Source organism: Schistocerca piceifrons, chromosome 11 (genome assembly GCF_021461385.2).
Source record: "Schistocerca piceifrons isolate TAMUIC-IGC-003096 chromosome 11, iqSchPice1.1, whole genome shotgun sequence".
Taxonomy (NCBI): Eukaryota; Metazoa; Arthropoda; class Insecta; order Orthoptera; family Acrididae; genus Schistocerca; species Schistocerca piceifrons.
In genome coordinates, this window is record NC_060148.1 from 10,958,355 (window position 1) to 10,973,494 (window position 15,140).

The 15,140-nt window shown below is 45.2% G+C and overlaps 1 protein-coding gene across 1 annotated transcript in view; it reads right to left on the reverse strand.

The window, feature by feature from the left end:
* The window catches only part of LOC124720212 (Golgi integral membrane protein 4-like), a 140,723-nt gene that overhangs the window by 39,745 nt on the left and 85,838 nt on the right, over nt 1–15,140 (reverse strand). Inside the window, exons 7-9 of the mRNA XM_047245535.1 lie at nt 9,132–9,311; nt 3,840–4,082; nt 1,046–1,212 (exon numbers count right to left, since the gene is read on the reverse strand). Of these exons, the coding sequence (XP_047101491.1) occupies nt 1,046–1,212; nt 3,840–4,082; nt 9,132–9,311 (590 nt within the window). The remainder of the gene's footprint in view (nt 1–1,045; nt 1,213–3,839; nt 4,083–9,131; nt 9,312–15,140) is intronic.

A 15,140-nucleotide genomic window follows, 5' to 3' on the forward strand; every position in this document is an offset into this window, starting at 1 on the left:
AGAAGAAGAACAAGAACAAGGAGAAGAGATATTTTTTTTTTTTTTTTTTTTTTTCAGTGACGAATTTCGAGACAGACGACCAGGAAGTGTCATTACTGACAAAAATTCTGCTGCAGTTTGAGCAATGTTCAAAGGAGACCGACAGACATCCGATGAACTTACTAGAGCAATACTGAGTAGTGGCACGAATCAAATCCAAAACTGTGTAAATATTGCACGCCAGCAAATACACTGGTGATGAATCTTGGATTCACTGTTAAGATCCTGGGGAAAAAAAGAAAATGGTCACGCCAGCTCAGTAGTATAGAATTAAAAGACAGGTGTACCGTTACGGCCGATTGGTACAAATATATGTCCACCGTAAATTTTTGAGAGAGCTAGTAAGGGGAAAAATGCATGAAGAAGAAGGAGGAGGACAAGAAGTAAAAGAAAATCCAGCATGGCAGTGCAGCAACACATACAGCAAAACTAACAACTGAGTATCTGCTTGCCTAAAAATCAGCACCACAGGTCCTCCAACATACAACCCTGACCTAGGACCTCGTGATTTCTTTTATTTACCAAAAATTGAAGATAAAATGTGTGGAATCACTTTTACATCACCAGACAAAGCAGCAGAACATTATAAAACACCGGGTTCTGACGTGTCGGACATCACTGCTCCGAGTACCAGTTTCAACAAACGCAAAAATCTATTCTCGTTTAAAGGGAAGTATTTTCAAAAAAATAGAATTGCTTAATTTTTTTTTTTAATAACTAATCCTTTTCCAATTTTCTAAAACCTTTCAATGACCTCCTCCCCACAGCCTCGACCCGGAATTGTTGCACCCTCCACTAAACTCTTTTTTAGAAAAATCTTAACTCAATTTGAGGGTCGCCTCCCTCTGCCCGGGCTACACAGGAGGTCGGGAAACGGTACCGCGTCGTGCCGGACGTCGGACGGCCGAGCGGGGTGTACGGGGGTCGGGGGAAGGACGGGAGGGCGGCAGGGGAGGGGAGTGGCAAGTCACGCCGTGCCGACGCGGGGGCGTGCTGCCCCACTCACCGCAGGCCGCGTGGGGCCGGCTGCGCCTGCACCTGCGCCTGCGGTCTCCTGGGCTGCGGGCCCGGGCCCACCATGAAGGGCGGCCGCCAGGGGTAGCCGGCCCTCGCCAGGGGGTGTATGCCCACCCCGCCACCCTCGTCGTTCTCGTCCTCACCCGCTGCCGGCTCCTTCAACAGAGAAACGGAAAACACTTAGTTACCTCGTGTGGCTATATGGCTGAAATCACACACACAGAGACACACACACAGAGAGAGAGAGAGAGAGAGAGAGAGAGAGAGAGAGAGAGCGGAAAAACCTTGAAATGTTAATTCTGTAGGCTTACAGTTTTGAGGCACACATAACGTGACAGTATGCCACACAAGTGATTCAGCAGTGAGACTGCACGTGTGTCGTCCCACTCACAAAACTGCATCTGCTTATTTTGACAATATTACAAAAAGGATAGATTGCTACTCACCGTACAGAGGAGATGTAGAGTTGCAAACGTGCACAACAGAAAGACTGCTAGACAAGTAAGCTTTTGGCCAGTTTTGTACACACAGGGTGGGGAAAAGTGATCTGGGTGGGTGATGGTGGTGAGGGGTTCAGAAGGAAGCTGGGGAGGAGGCTCCCCCACCCCCTCCTCATCCCCCACACCCAGATTGTGTGTGTACGTCGACTAACTCAGAAGGAGGCCTTGCGGCCAAAAGATCACTCGTCTCGCCATCTTTTCGTCGCGCACATTTACGATTCGACGTCTCCTCTGTACGGTGAGTAGCAATCTCTCCTTTTCACGGTATTCTCATTATTACATCCTGGATTTTCCACTGCTGTATATTTTGTTACACAACATGGTTTAAAATTTAATCACAGTTTGCTCTTCATTAAAATCTTTCACTACATTCCCGAAGGAGATGGCAGGGTGCAGTAAGGCATTCGCTGTTAATGCCCTCACAATGACACAGTATGTAACGCTGGTGAATCTTGTGAGGGTAAACAATTTCTCCAGCATTTTCCCACAAGCATTAGAGGAACGAAGTTTTCTGTACCCTGAGACTTAAGGGAAACATTTAATTATAAGATCTGTAAGATCACCAGTGGTAGAAGGACGTCCCATTACGTACAATGCTGGGGTGCTTGCCAATATCGGAGAGCCCTGGCAGTGGTGACAAAATGCAAGGGAACAATGAATTGAAGTTTGCATCGGGGAGGACACTCGGCTCAGGTAGTTCATGCAGCAACGGTGACTGTAGTACTGCAGTGGTGTAACGGTTAGCATTTCTGCCTAACAGGCGGGAAGACCCGGGTTCGAGTACCGGCCGCAGCACAAATTTTAATTCATTTCGTTTGCTTCGATTGTGACGGTACATAATAAATAAAGAGACTTAAATGTCTCAGGGAAACATTTAATTATAAGACTAACGTCTACATTTGATGTTAATGAATTCCTCGTATTCAGAAACATTTTCCTCGCTATCGCCATTCCACATTTTGTACCCTCTCTACTTCGAGCGACGTTAGTTATTTTGCTCCCCAAACAGCAAAACTCCTCAACATCGCCAGATTTAATTTGCCTACATTCCATTATTCTCATGTTGCTTTTGTTGTTCATCTTAAATCCTTCTTTCGAGACAATGTCCATTCTGTTCAACTGCTCTTCCAACTACTTTGCCGTCTCTGACAGAATTACAATGTCATCAGCGAACCTCAAATTTTTATTTCTTCTCCACGGATTTTAATTTCTTCTCCAAATTTTTCTTTTGTGTCGTTTACTGATTTCTCAATATATGGATTGAATACTACTGTGCTCAATCACTGGCTTCCACAGAATAAAAAAAAGAAGTGTAAGATTTCTGTATCCACAGTCCACTGAGCAACTGACGAGCAAACAGAATAATCCAGAATGAGATTTTCACTCTGCAGCAGAGTGTGCACTGATATGTAACTTCCTGGCAGATTAAAACTGTGTGCTGGACCGAGACTCGAACTCGGGACCTTTGCCTTTTGCGGGCAAGTGCTCTACCGACTGAGCTACCCAAGCACGACTCACGCCCCATCTTCACAGCTTTAATTCCGCCAGTACCTCGTCTCCTACCTTCCAAACTTTACAGAAGCTCTCCTGTGAACCTTGCAGAACTAGCACTCCTGAAAGAAAGGATATTGCAGAGACATGGCTTAGCCACGGCCTGGGGGATGTTTCCAGAATGAAATTTTCACTCTACAGCGGAGTGTGCGCTGATATGAAACTTCCTGGCAGATTAAAACTGTGTGCGAGACCGAGACTCGAACTCGAGACCTTTGCCTTTCGGTGGAGCACTTGCCTGTGAAAGGCAAAGGTCCGGAGTTCGAGTCTCGGTCTGGCACACAGTTTTAATCTGCCAGGAAGTTTCAGTGTCCATTCTGTTCAACTGCTCTTCCAACTACTTTGCTGTCTCTGACACAATTACAATGTCATCAGCAAACCTCAATTTCTTCTCCACAGATTTTAATTTCTACTCCAAATTTTTCTTTGGTGTCGTTTACTGATTCCTCAATATACGGATTGAATAATACTGTGCTCAATCACCGGCTTCCACACATACGGCAGAATAAAGAAAAGAAGTCTGAGATTTCTGTATTCACAGTCCACTGAGCAACTGACGAGAAAACAGAATAATATTTTTAGTAGTACACGGTTGAAATAAATCTTAACTCTGAAATAAGCAACGGGCAACACTAAAAGTGCCACGCCCGAAGGCTTTCGGAGCAGTGTGCCGCAGGACGGAGGTGGGAACAGAGTGAAAGGAAAGCAGCGGCGGTGCCGGGCCGGGCTCACCTCCCTCTGCAGGACGTAGCCGTGCGGGGCGGGCACGACGCCCTGCGGCACGTCGTAGTGGCGGCCCGCCTCCGCCTCCGCTTCCGCCGCCTCCTCCCGCTCGCGGGCCCCGCCCCCGTCCTTCTGCCGCTCCCCATCCTTCTGCTGGGGCGGTGCCGGCCCCACGGCGTGGTCCGCCGGCCCCAGCGGGGGCGCCGCCCCCACGTTTGTCCCCTCGTCCGGCGGCGCTGCCAGCGCCGGCCCCTGTCCGATATCGACAACTCTGTCACATCGGTCCGTTACTACGAGCATCTTTCGAAAAGTACTCGTGAGCTGAATTTATCCTGAGCACTCACAGAAAATTAAATAAGAACACAAATATATTGGTGATTACGAGGCTGACTTCTGGAAGGCTGTTTTTGCCCAGAGCATGTTTCAACCCGTAAAACAGCAGCATCTACAAGACTACTGGTAGGTATGACTGTGTGGGTGTATTCCTCAATTTTAAAAAAGTGTACTACTCTGTCGACTGTGAGTCCTAACTGAATGTCCCAGAACAATCTGAAGTGGACAACAAGCCAGAAATCTGATTCGGCAGACCGGCCGACACACTACGAAAAATGAAATTGGTCGGCGAGATCTCCGACCACTTCGAAGTAAAGACTGGCGACGGATGAGGTGATTGACCGTCCCCACTCCTTTTTAACTGTGTCTCGGAGAACGGAGGAGGACACTCGGCCGAAAAAAGAGGAATGGTGACCAGTTCGTACTAGGGCTGTAAATTGATAGCTTAGCCTATGTGGATGACAGCCATTTTGGCAACAATATTAACTCGTCAATCGTAAAGACTGATCGACTGGTCGAGAAAGTAAGATTACAGGTCTCATTTGGGAAGACAAAAGTCAATGATAGACCAAAATGGATTATTTTAAATGGAGGGAAGATTAAGCATGCGAAGAAATTTAGATATATGTGTGTGAGGTAATCCAACAGAATGGCTAAGAACAGGAAGCTAAGCTATCAACCATTGGATCTGGAAAATGGGCCGAGCATATCAACCGATGAACAAATTCCTTAATAAGAAGTGGCTGAGCATTGGACACTGTGGTACAATTGTCGGACCAGAAGGATTACACGCTTCAGAAACTTTGACTCTAAATACGTGGGAACTAGTTGATATGCTAGTCAGAAGAGCACACAGGATATTAAGGAAAATTTTAGCCAAGAGATGGATTTACTGGGCACATACACTGAGGTGACAAAAGTCAGGGGATACCTCCCAATAAAGTTCCGGATCTTCTTTTGTCTGGCGTAATACTCTCAAAGTGGTGTGCAATCGACAAGTCACCGAAAGCCCTGTGCAGAAAATTGAGCCGTCCTGTCTCTTAGCAATCCACAATTGCAGAAGTGTTACTGGTGCAGGATTTTGTAAAAGAACTGACCTCTCGATCGTCCCTTCACGTTCGACGGGATTCACGTCCACCGATACGGATGGCCAAATCATTCACTCAAATTGTCCACAATGTTCTTTGTATCAATCTTTAACAATTGTGACCTGGTGACAACGGACTGAAATCCAAAAAAATTCCACTGTTGTTAGGAATACGAACTTCACGAATGGCTGCAAATAATAGTCAAATACAACCATCTCCAGCCAATGATTGGTTGACTCGGACCAGAGGACACAGTCCATTCCGTGTAAACACAACCCACACCGTTAAGGAGCCACCACCAAGTTACAAAGTGCCTCATTGACAACCCGTTTCCACGGCTTCGAGGTGTCTGCGTCACACACTGACCCTCACATCAACTCTTATCGACTGAAATCGGCACTCGTCTGACCGGGCCACGGTTTTCCAGTCGTCTACGATCCAACCAATACGGTCACGTGCCCGGGAGAGGCACAACAGTTTGCGTCGCGCTGTTAGCAAAGGCACTTGGGCCGCTCGCCTGCTGCTACTACCCATTAACAATAAATTTTGTCGTACTGTTCTGACGGATACATTCGTCATATTTCCACATTGATATCTGTCTTATTTGACGCAGTGTTGCTTGTCTGTGAGCACTGATAACTCTACAGAAATGTTGCTATTCTCAGTCATAACACGAAGACCGTCGGCTACTGTTCTGTCTGTGGTGAGAGTCGATTCCTGAAATTTCGTATTGTCACTCTGTATCCCAGAATACGGAATTTTCTGACAATTTCCGAAACAGAATGACCCGCGCGTCAAAGTTCGACTATCGTTCCACTTTCGAAGTCTGTTAATGCAGTCGTAATATCATCGGAAGCCTTTTCACACGAATCACCTGAAAATAAATGAAGCTTCCACCGATGCACTGCCCTTTTGTACTTTACGTATGCAACACTACCACCGTCTATATACTCGTATATCGATATCCCACGACTTTTATCATCACAGTGAACGTTATAAGGTAAGGTGTGGAAATCTAAGAAAGACCGAGCCTGTGACACTAACTGATTACACAGAAAAAGTAGTTCTAAGGGGACATCTTCTGAATGTCTGACGGTCGCCTAACAAAGAAAATCTAGAACTTCACATGGGCTAAGGTGAAAAGATAGGGATGTTTCCATGAATGTGAAAAAGATCTTATAGTAGTCAGTACCACAAAGGAAAAAAATCATGAATATGGATGAATTTAGACAAATGGTGGAAACTGATGTTGTTTTAAACTGGGATAAGAACTCAACATTTCGATGAAGTTGGGCTCTGTCAGAGGACCTGAAGAAGACACAGGGTGATGGCTCAGGAGAAACTGGCAGGACAGCAAATCTGGCAGGCACGCAATAGCTAAAAATGAAAAACAATATTCACTGTTAACAGTTAATCCACAGTGACTCAGTTCAAATGTAAACAAATAAATAAATAAATAAGAAACAACAGAAGCTGAGGAATGTCGTGACAAAAATAATCCGCTGCTTGAATAAAATAAATTATTTTCTGTAGACAGTGAAACACAAGTTCAATGTATTGTAAGAGTGGTACCATTTAACAACCAAAAGCCACTGCAATAATATTTATTCACAGCCAGCCAGTTCAGTCTGGTCGAATTTGACAGTCTGTGAACACATGTTACCCCACCGACATTTGGTGGGTCCACGGTGCCACTCTTCTTCAAAAACTACCAATATCAACCACACGGTTCATCATATGGTCACTGACCAATAACAAGAAAGCATCAACTAAATATTTTGTCTTAAAAATGTACAAAATGTTATGTTCCTCCTGGCATGATAGATTTGCAAAAAAATTAAATCACTGTATTCAAGATGGCACGACATCAATAGTAACACTTTAATCAGGGCCATTCTTTTATAATTGTATGCACTGCTGAAAAGCAAGAAACACAAGGTACAGGAAAGTAGTGGAACAATCCTTTATAATACTGTTCAAAATTTATATTGGTCACTTACCTCAAAAAATAAGGCATAAAAAATAAAAGAAGAGAAAAGAAATAAAATAAAACTTATTTAAGCGACCGAGTTACTTTTCAGTCAATACAGACACCAACATGGCCTTCAGGGAGGGCTTTGAAACAAAAAAATATGAGACAATGAATAACTACTATTTCTCAACACTGATCTCTCCGACGTACATTCTACGGTCAGGCATCTCCTAAACATATTTTTATCAACAAATGTCACATAGAGCCATTTTTACGAGACAGAATTGTCGGCCAGTCCTTACCTACGGCAGAAACGTCAGTACTGCTGACAGAAACGTACGAAAGAAAAATATATACACGATCCCAACTGTTAGAAATATTAGTTCCTTTGTGGAGGAGAGGTTGATAGCGTGGGGTCCTAGTGACACGTACTTGCTCTTTAACCTCCCGCTGTCCTCGAGGAAGGATCTAGTACTTTTGAAAGCTTGCGTATACTGTTACGCACGACCTCATCAGAAGTACCGAGACACCCCTACGGAATGCAGAAATGACCACCGCGAGAGGCAGACAGGGAGTATCGTTTTGTCAGTTATAACAATATTTGTTTACAGCTCATTTAATTTTTTTATAATTGTTTTTCCTTTTTATTTTCACATATTGGTACTATATTTTCTGTACATGTAGAAAAGTGTACTATACTGTAGACTGCATTGCACGTGAGTAATGTATGTAAAATGGTATGTAAATCGTTTATTATGTTAGATAATTTTCTGATGACCTTTCATATTTAAAAATATTTGTGTGTATAAATTGCTCAAGTTAATGTAAATTTGACAGTTTAAGAATGGTCACGCTTAGGAACAATATAAGAAATTGGTGTTATGTAAAAGCCAGTGTGCTTTTGTTTAAAACGAGAGTGGCTCCTGAGAGTGGAAAACGTGGCAAAGGCAAATTGGCGCACTACCTAGAGCGAGCACGGGAAGTCAGTCACACGGTCTGTGGGCAGCTGTGACTGAGGCAACACCCTTGTGGAGCACGAGAAGCATTGCCTGCAAGTTTGTACAGAAATGCCTCAGGTGGAGACTGCAAACAGCTTACGGCACAGCTGTGAGTTGTCGGACTAACGTACGTAGAACTGAACGACGTGAAGGAGAAGAATTGAGCCCATAGTGCAAGATACTTGCCGGCCGTACTGTGGGTAGTGTAGGCGCCGTAACTGTTCAACACACCCGAGCCTACAGCCACTAGGTAAGACTTTCTTACAGTAAATTTACTTCTGTACAGCATGAGCCTTTAATTTAAATTGTGTTTTTAATAACCATTCCTGAAATTTAAAGAAATTGGTTGACCCTGTTATGACTCTCCTTGATGTTGCCTATCTCCCACATGGACTACTCAGTTTGTATATTTTGCTTATTTTTTCATAGTTCCACACAACTTCTTCCTGTTTTCTCGATTGATGTGTGTTCAGTTTTTCAAGGCCTATCCACTGTGCCAACTTATAACTAAATGTGAGGGGGGGGTGCGATGGGGAGGTTCCCTTGTTAGAACTACTTAAACCTAACTAACCTAAGGACAACACACACATCCGTGCCCGAGGCAGGATTCGAGCCTGCGACCGCAGCAGCTGCGTGGTTCGAGACTGAAGCGCCTAAAACCACTCAGCTATAATGAAGTGAACAAATCTATTATATGTGTTGTAATATGAACTTGGGCTCCTCCAGAAATAAAGCTGAGAACCAACCACTGCCCTGACAAGTATTATTTTGTCCAGTACAAAACTCAACTTTTATAATAATTCGTAAAGCTACGATACAACTTGTAATGTACGACATGATCCGCAGTAAGACTACAAAATATAAACGAATAAGTGAGAAAATAAGGTTAGTTCGTCGAGCACCGGCTCACCTCTTCGTGTCGCGGCCGGGTGTCGGCAGCCGGCGCGTGCTCCCGCTCTTCGTTGTCCGCCTCCGCCTCCCCCTCACCTTCGTGCTGCAGCGGGGGAGGAGCCGCGGCCGCCGGCTGCGCCACCCTCTCTCGGCTCAGCACTGCCATAGGGTTGATCTGCGGCGTCGACGGCTTCGACTGCTGCAGGAAAACCGAAACTGACGGTTACGTCACATGTACAAGTACGGCGAGCGCGTACGTCAGCTTTACGGATGGTTCGAAGAACTGGAAGGAGTCTCGGGGTTTCGTGGTGTGTCAGAATGCCAGACAGAGTGCACTTACGAGGGTAATCCGGGACGTAACAGTATACGGAAACATTCAGTTCTCAGCCGACAACGGCCTCAGAAGCTGAAAACTGGTATTCGAATATGTAAATACTAGCTGCAGAACAGCAATACAGCATTTCCTCTTTTTGTTTAACCACAAAGTAAGATATAAAATGAATATCGTCCCTTCGTACAGTACTATGTGGAGCTCCCAATGATGAAGCAGATACGTTTACGAGTTACCCACCGTCGGTACTGATCCACACCTCTCACTACAATGCCAGCGTGGAGGTTCCGTGATCTCTTACTGCCATACAATGGTAAGTGTGGAGCACTTAAAGAATTAGTAGAGTCGGTGCACATTTATCGACAGAAACAGAAGTGTTAGTTTTTGTAAACGTTATTTTCTTATCCTCACACATATTACGAGAACATTAAGGATGATACACTTCTTCTCCTCTCAGTAGACGTCACATCATCTGGAAGGGTACTTCAAAATTAAATCACTCGGTCTGGTGTGGCTATAGAAGCATTACGGATTTAGTCTTCCACCACAGAAATTGCCGAATTCCTCAGTGTCTGTCAACAATGTTAATGTTAAAGAAGTAGACCAAGAAGACACCGTCGGGCGTCTACAGATCTTTGTTCACATACAGACTGTCAGTGAGTATGTAAACAATTAGAGTTACAGTTCTCTGTCGAGGTAAAACGGCCTCTCGAGTGCACCGGTGCTGTTCTCGTTTAGTGTTCTTACCACGCCCGGAAGGGCTTATAAAGGGCACGAACAAAGTCGGATGCCGAGTGGGCACTGTGGAGGTGGCACATACTCGTGTGAGACGGCATTATCAGCACCAGACAGTTCGGAAGGTCCTCACGTCAGGTCACCATTCGACCAGTCAGTCGAGTCGTGCAGTACCCGTATTTGCAGGACACGCAGATATCGCAGTGTTCCGAAGTCTGACTGCACGACACGGGAAAGTGAGGACGGAGACATTTGCCGAGGCTCCGGTCGACCGCACCCGACTGCCACAGAGGGGGGCAGCCGTTCTGCGCACCGAGCAATACGTAACCGCTGCACACCTGCGCCTTTCGACCGATGACGAGTAACTGTCTCCCTGCGGCATTCCGTGCCACCCACTGTCTCGAGTCAGAGACCGGCAACAAACGGACTAGGGAATTACGATCCCACGCACGGGTTGCCGTTAACACCACACCACGGACGGATACATTCGGAGCGGAGTCGTAACCAGCAGGCACCGACTGTCACAAAATGGTGTTGCACTGTGCTCGGCAACAAACTGCAGTTCAGCATTACCCTGGACGACCATCATCAGAGAATATGGCGGTCACCTGGGGAGAGGTCTCGCCCTTACCCCGTTTTGGAGAGATACGGCAGAATTACTCCTCGTGTCGCGGCACGGGGGGTCATCGAGTGCGACTTCAGATCGCGGCCGGTAGCAATCGGGGGTACTGCGGTAGCAAAACGGTGCGCGACGGACGCCCCGGGTCCTCACCCGTCGTCTCTCGTGCGAGAGTATTGTGGTGCCACTTTTTAACAGGACAGTACTCGTCTACACACGGTACCTGTCTCTACGAAGTGTCTGCCCCACGTCGAGGTACTCAGACACCCAGATCTGCCCCCGACAGAACACGTGTGGGAGCTGCTCGGGTGTCAATTCCATTTCAGTGCCAATATCTAGGATCTCGTGGACCAGTTGCAACAGTTGTCGGCCAGCTTACCTCAGGAGGGGGTGTAACGGTTTCACGACACCATTCACGGGCAAATCATCGACCGCATCCACGCCAGACGGGGTGCTACATTATACGGCTAAGCGGGCTCGTACTGCCGAGCTGTTTGTAAGTTTGATACCATTCTGAATGCCCCGTAAAAACATCACAGCCCCTCTCTCTCCCAGCCCATGAAGTTTCATTTCGTTTCCTCTTTTACTACTGAGTGATTCACAGATTTTGTCAGGCAGCGTATATAGACCCAGAACATCTACATCGACACTCTGCAAACTGCCACTGTACCAGTTATTAGGGTTTCTTCCTGTTCCATTCACGTATGAGTGGGAAGAATGACTGTTTGATGCCTCTATGCACACAGTAATTATTCTAATCTTATTCTCACGATCCCTCTGTGAGCAATATGCAGGGCGTTGTAGTGTATTCCTAGAGTCACTGTATAAAGCCGGTTCTCTAAAGTTTGTTAATAGACTTTCTCGGGAAACTTTATGTCCATCATCGAGAGTGTTCCAGTTCAGTTACTTCAGTATCTCTGTGAAACTCTGCCGTGGCTTAAACAAACCTGTGAACATTTGTGCTGCCCTTCTCTGTACACATTCAATATCACCTGTTAGTTCTACCTAGTACAGGTCCCGCACACTTGAGCAATATTCTAGAACCGGTCAAACGAGTGTGATTTGTAAGCAATCTCCTTCGTGGACTAACTGCACTTCCCCAGTCTTCCACCAATAAACCAAAGTCTACCACCTGCTTTACCAACTACTGAACCTATATGTGCACTCCATTTCATATCCCTACAAAGTGTTACACTCAGGTATTTGCACGAGTTGGCCGATTCCAACATTGACTCGGTGGTATTATAGACATAAGATACTACATTTTTTTTTCATTTTGTGAAGTCCACAATTTTACATTTATCAACATTTAGAGCAAGTTGCCAATCTCTGCACCTCGTTGAAATCTTATCGAGATCTTTGAGATAGTACTTCTTCATAGATAACTGCATCATCTGCAAAATGTTTGGAGTTTCTATTAATATTGTCTGCAAGGTCACGAATATACAATACGAAGAGCAAGGATCCCACCACACTCCCCTGGGGCAAACTGGAAGTTACTTCTACATCTGAAGACGGCTCTCCATCAGAGACAACATGCTATGTTCCGCACAAAAAAGTCCCCAATCCAGTCACAATTTTCACTTGATAGCACATACGAGTGTACTTTTGACAATAAGTGTAGGTGTGGTGCCGAGTCAAATGCTTTTCGGAAATCCAGAAATACAGCACGTACCCAAATGCCTCGATCCAAAGCTTTCAGTATGCCATGTGAGAGAAGTGCGAGTTGGGCTTTCCACGATTAATGTTTTCTAAACCCGTGGCGGTTGGCATTGAGTACAAGTTTGACACACGCATTACAGTGTCCCCCACTGCAAACCTTGATGTCTAGCAGAACAATAAGCACGGCAGTGGGAGTTGCATCACAATGTGAAAGGTGCTCGTGTCGAATGTGACATCCGATAAACGAGTGCTACTGTAAATAATAAGAATACAATAATTATTTCACCAAACTGATAATTAATTTCTGGGCACTCTATACAATGCATGAAAACTGTTTGCAAGTATCACACGCACACCAAGTTTGGTGGAACTTCTCAGAGGCATTTCAGTGCTACACAGTAAAATGCACAGCCTTTCCTTTTTTCCTCCTCTAGACACCAAGTCATATCTGTACCGAGGGTGGTTGAAATTCCACAGTTATGCCTTTCGTGGCATCCTTTCCTCTCATCACTCCTAACCTTAGGGATTAACCACTTTAAGTGGAAAAATATTTTTGCCAGCCTAACAATGAAATGTGTGTGTCAGCAACTACTCTTCAGTAATATTAATGAGTAAAACTGTTCAATTTGTTGTTTATTTCTTTTCAAAATGAATCAAATGGCTCTGAGCACTATAGGACTTAACATCTGAGGTCATCAGTCCCCTAGACTTAGAACTACTTAAACCTAACTAACCTAAGGACATCACACACATCCGTGCCCGAGGCAGGATTCGAACCTGCGACCGTAGCAGCATCGCGGTTCCAGACTGAAGCGCCTATAACTGCTCGGTCGCAACAGCTGGCAGCTTATTTCTGTCTAATATGACTGTAGGGACTGGAAAATGTAGAATATATTTGTGGCAAAATTCACATTTTTTAATGATTAGATGCACTAGTATAAAAGGTTCTCACGCTACACGAATGAAGACGAACAAAGGCTTCATTCTTTGAAACTGACTGTTAAAAAAAGTGCTGATAACTTACTGACTGGACTGTTTGGATCTGCAAAAACTTCAACAACCTTTTGTTTCGAAATGGCCATTGTCTTCTTCATTTGGCAGTATTTCAGCATTCAAGAATGATTGTTCTGTTGGAAAGTGGCAGCATTTTCCTGCCAGTGAACTGAATGTGTTGCCGAATTAAGGTGTTCCTGGACATTACTCGTCTTTTCCCGCCCAATTCGATGATCACAAAATCTGCAGACTTCATTTTGACCTTTTGGGGGTATTCATAGCTGTGCAACTCTTTCTTGACAACAGTGCAGACTGAAATGACAAGGTACTTACTATAGAAGTAGAACCGAATGTACAGTAATTCTATTATTTTGTGTTAGGGGAAGAATTTCAGCGCAGTCAAAAACAGGTACACAGATTTAGTTTCCATTTGTTATAGTGCAGAGTGCAGGCACTATAGACTACAGTGGCAGATGGCCACGAGTGTAAACAAACCACAATTTTGACCGACCAACACACGGGGGAGGGTCAGAAGTCAGAAGTAAGGGAACAAGCCGCACATTTCTATAGCAGTTCAGCAGCCTACAGCAGAAATGACACACTGTTACAGGGATGAGCAACCTCTTCTGGTGTCAGAAGGGTGGTGGTAATCGAAATCTGTGATAGACCACAGTCAGTCACCTCACTTATTTCAACATTAGAAAAGAAAACAACAAGTCATTCGGGGATGGATACTGTGCGACTTCTTGTTGAGGTTAGCACAGGGTACTGTTAACAAACAGTACTTTAGGCCCGAACTCTGGTCGTGTTGGATGCAATCACAGTTCAAAACAACTGCTAGCTAATTTGCCAGTTAAAAGTGTCCGCAATATAACATCTTTTGAGTGCTAGCTAACAGACAAACATTTCTTTGTTGTAAAATGCTAGGTCCCACGGCTGAGTACAACTACACTGCATTACACGGTGTGTTCTTAAATAGACCATTCAACTGTCCACAATTGGCATCATCCCATATCATTGAGCACACGGATACACTGTCGCATTCGCACACTTTTTATTTTGCGAACAGGTTCTTACGCACATTGTCTCCCCAAACTGGGTTTTGCCAGATGGTGTACAATACTAGTAACTGAAAATAGGCTTAATTCTCAATATTTATACGGAGAAAGTGCCAACGGCGCTGCCGCGGTGATAACACCGGTTCCCATCAGATTACCGAAGCTGAGCGCTGTCGGGCTGGGCTAGCACTCTGACGAGTGAGCGTCCAGTCTGCCGAGCGCTGTCGGCAAGCGGGGTGCACTCGGCCCTCGTGAGGCAAACTGAGCAGGTACTCGAATGAGAAGTAGGGGCTCCAATCCCGTAAACTGACATATGGCCGGGAGAGCGGTGTGCTGACCTCGTGCTCCTCCGTATCCGCAAACACTGTTACCCGTAGGCCGAGGATGACACGGCGGCCAGTCAGTACTGTTGGGCCTTCCGAGGCCTGTTCGGACAGAGTTTTATATGGAGAAAGTAAAGCTACTTCAAACTATCACTGGTAAAATAGTTCACGTGGATACAATTTGCTATTGAATAGCGTCTATCGAGAAGTCTCTCATTTTTTGCATCTTGAGAGAGAATTCGCATTTATCGCAAAATGCAAATTTTTCTGGTCCGTAACTATGAGGTATGGTGCGGTAAATATTCGT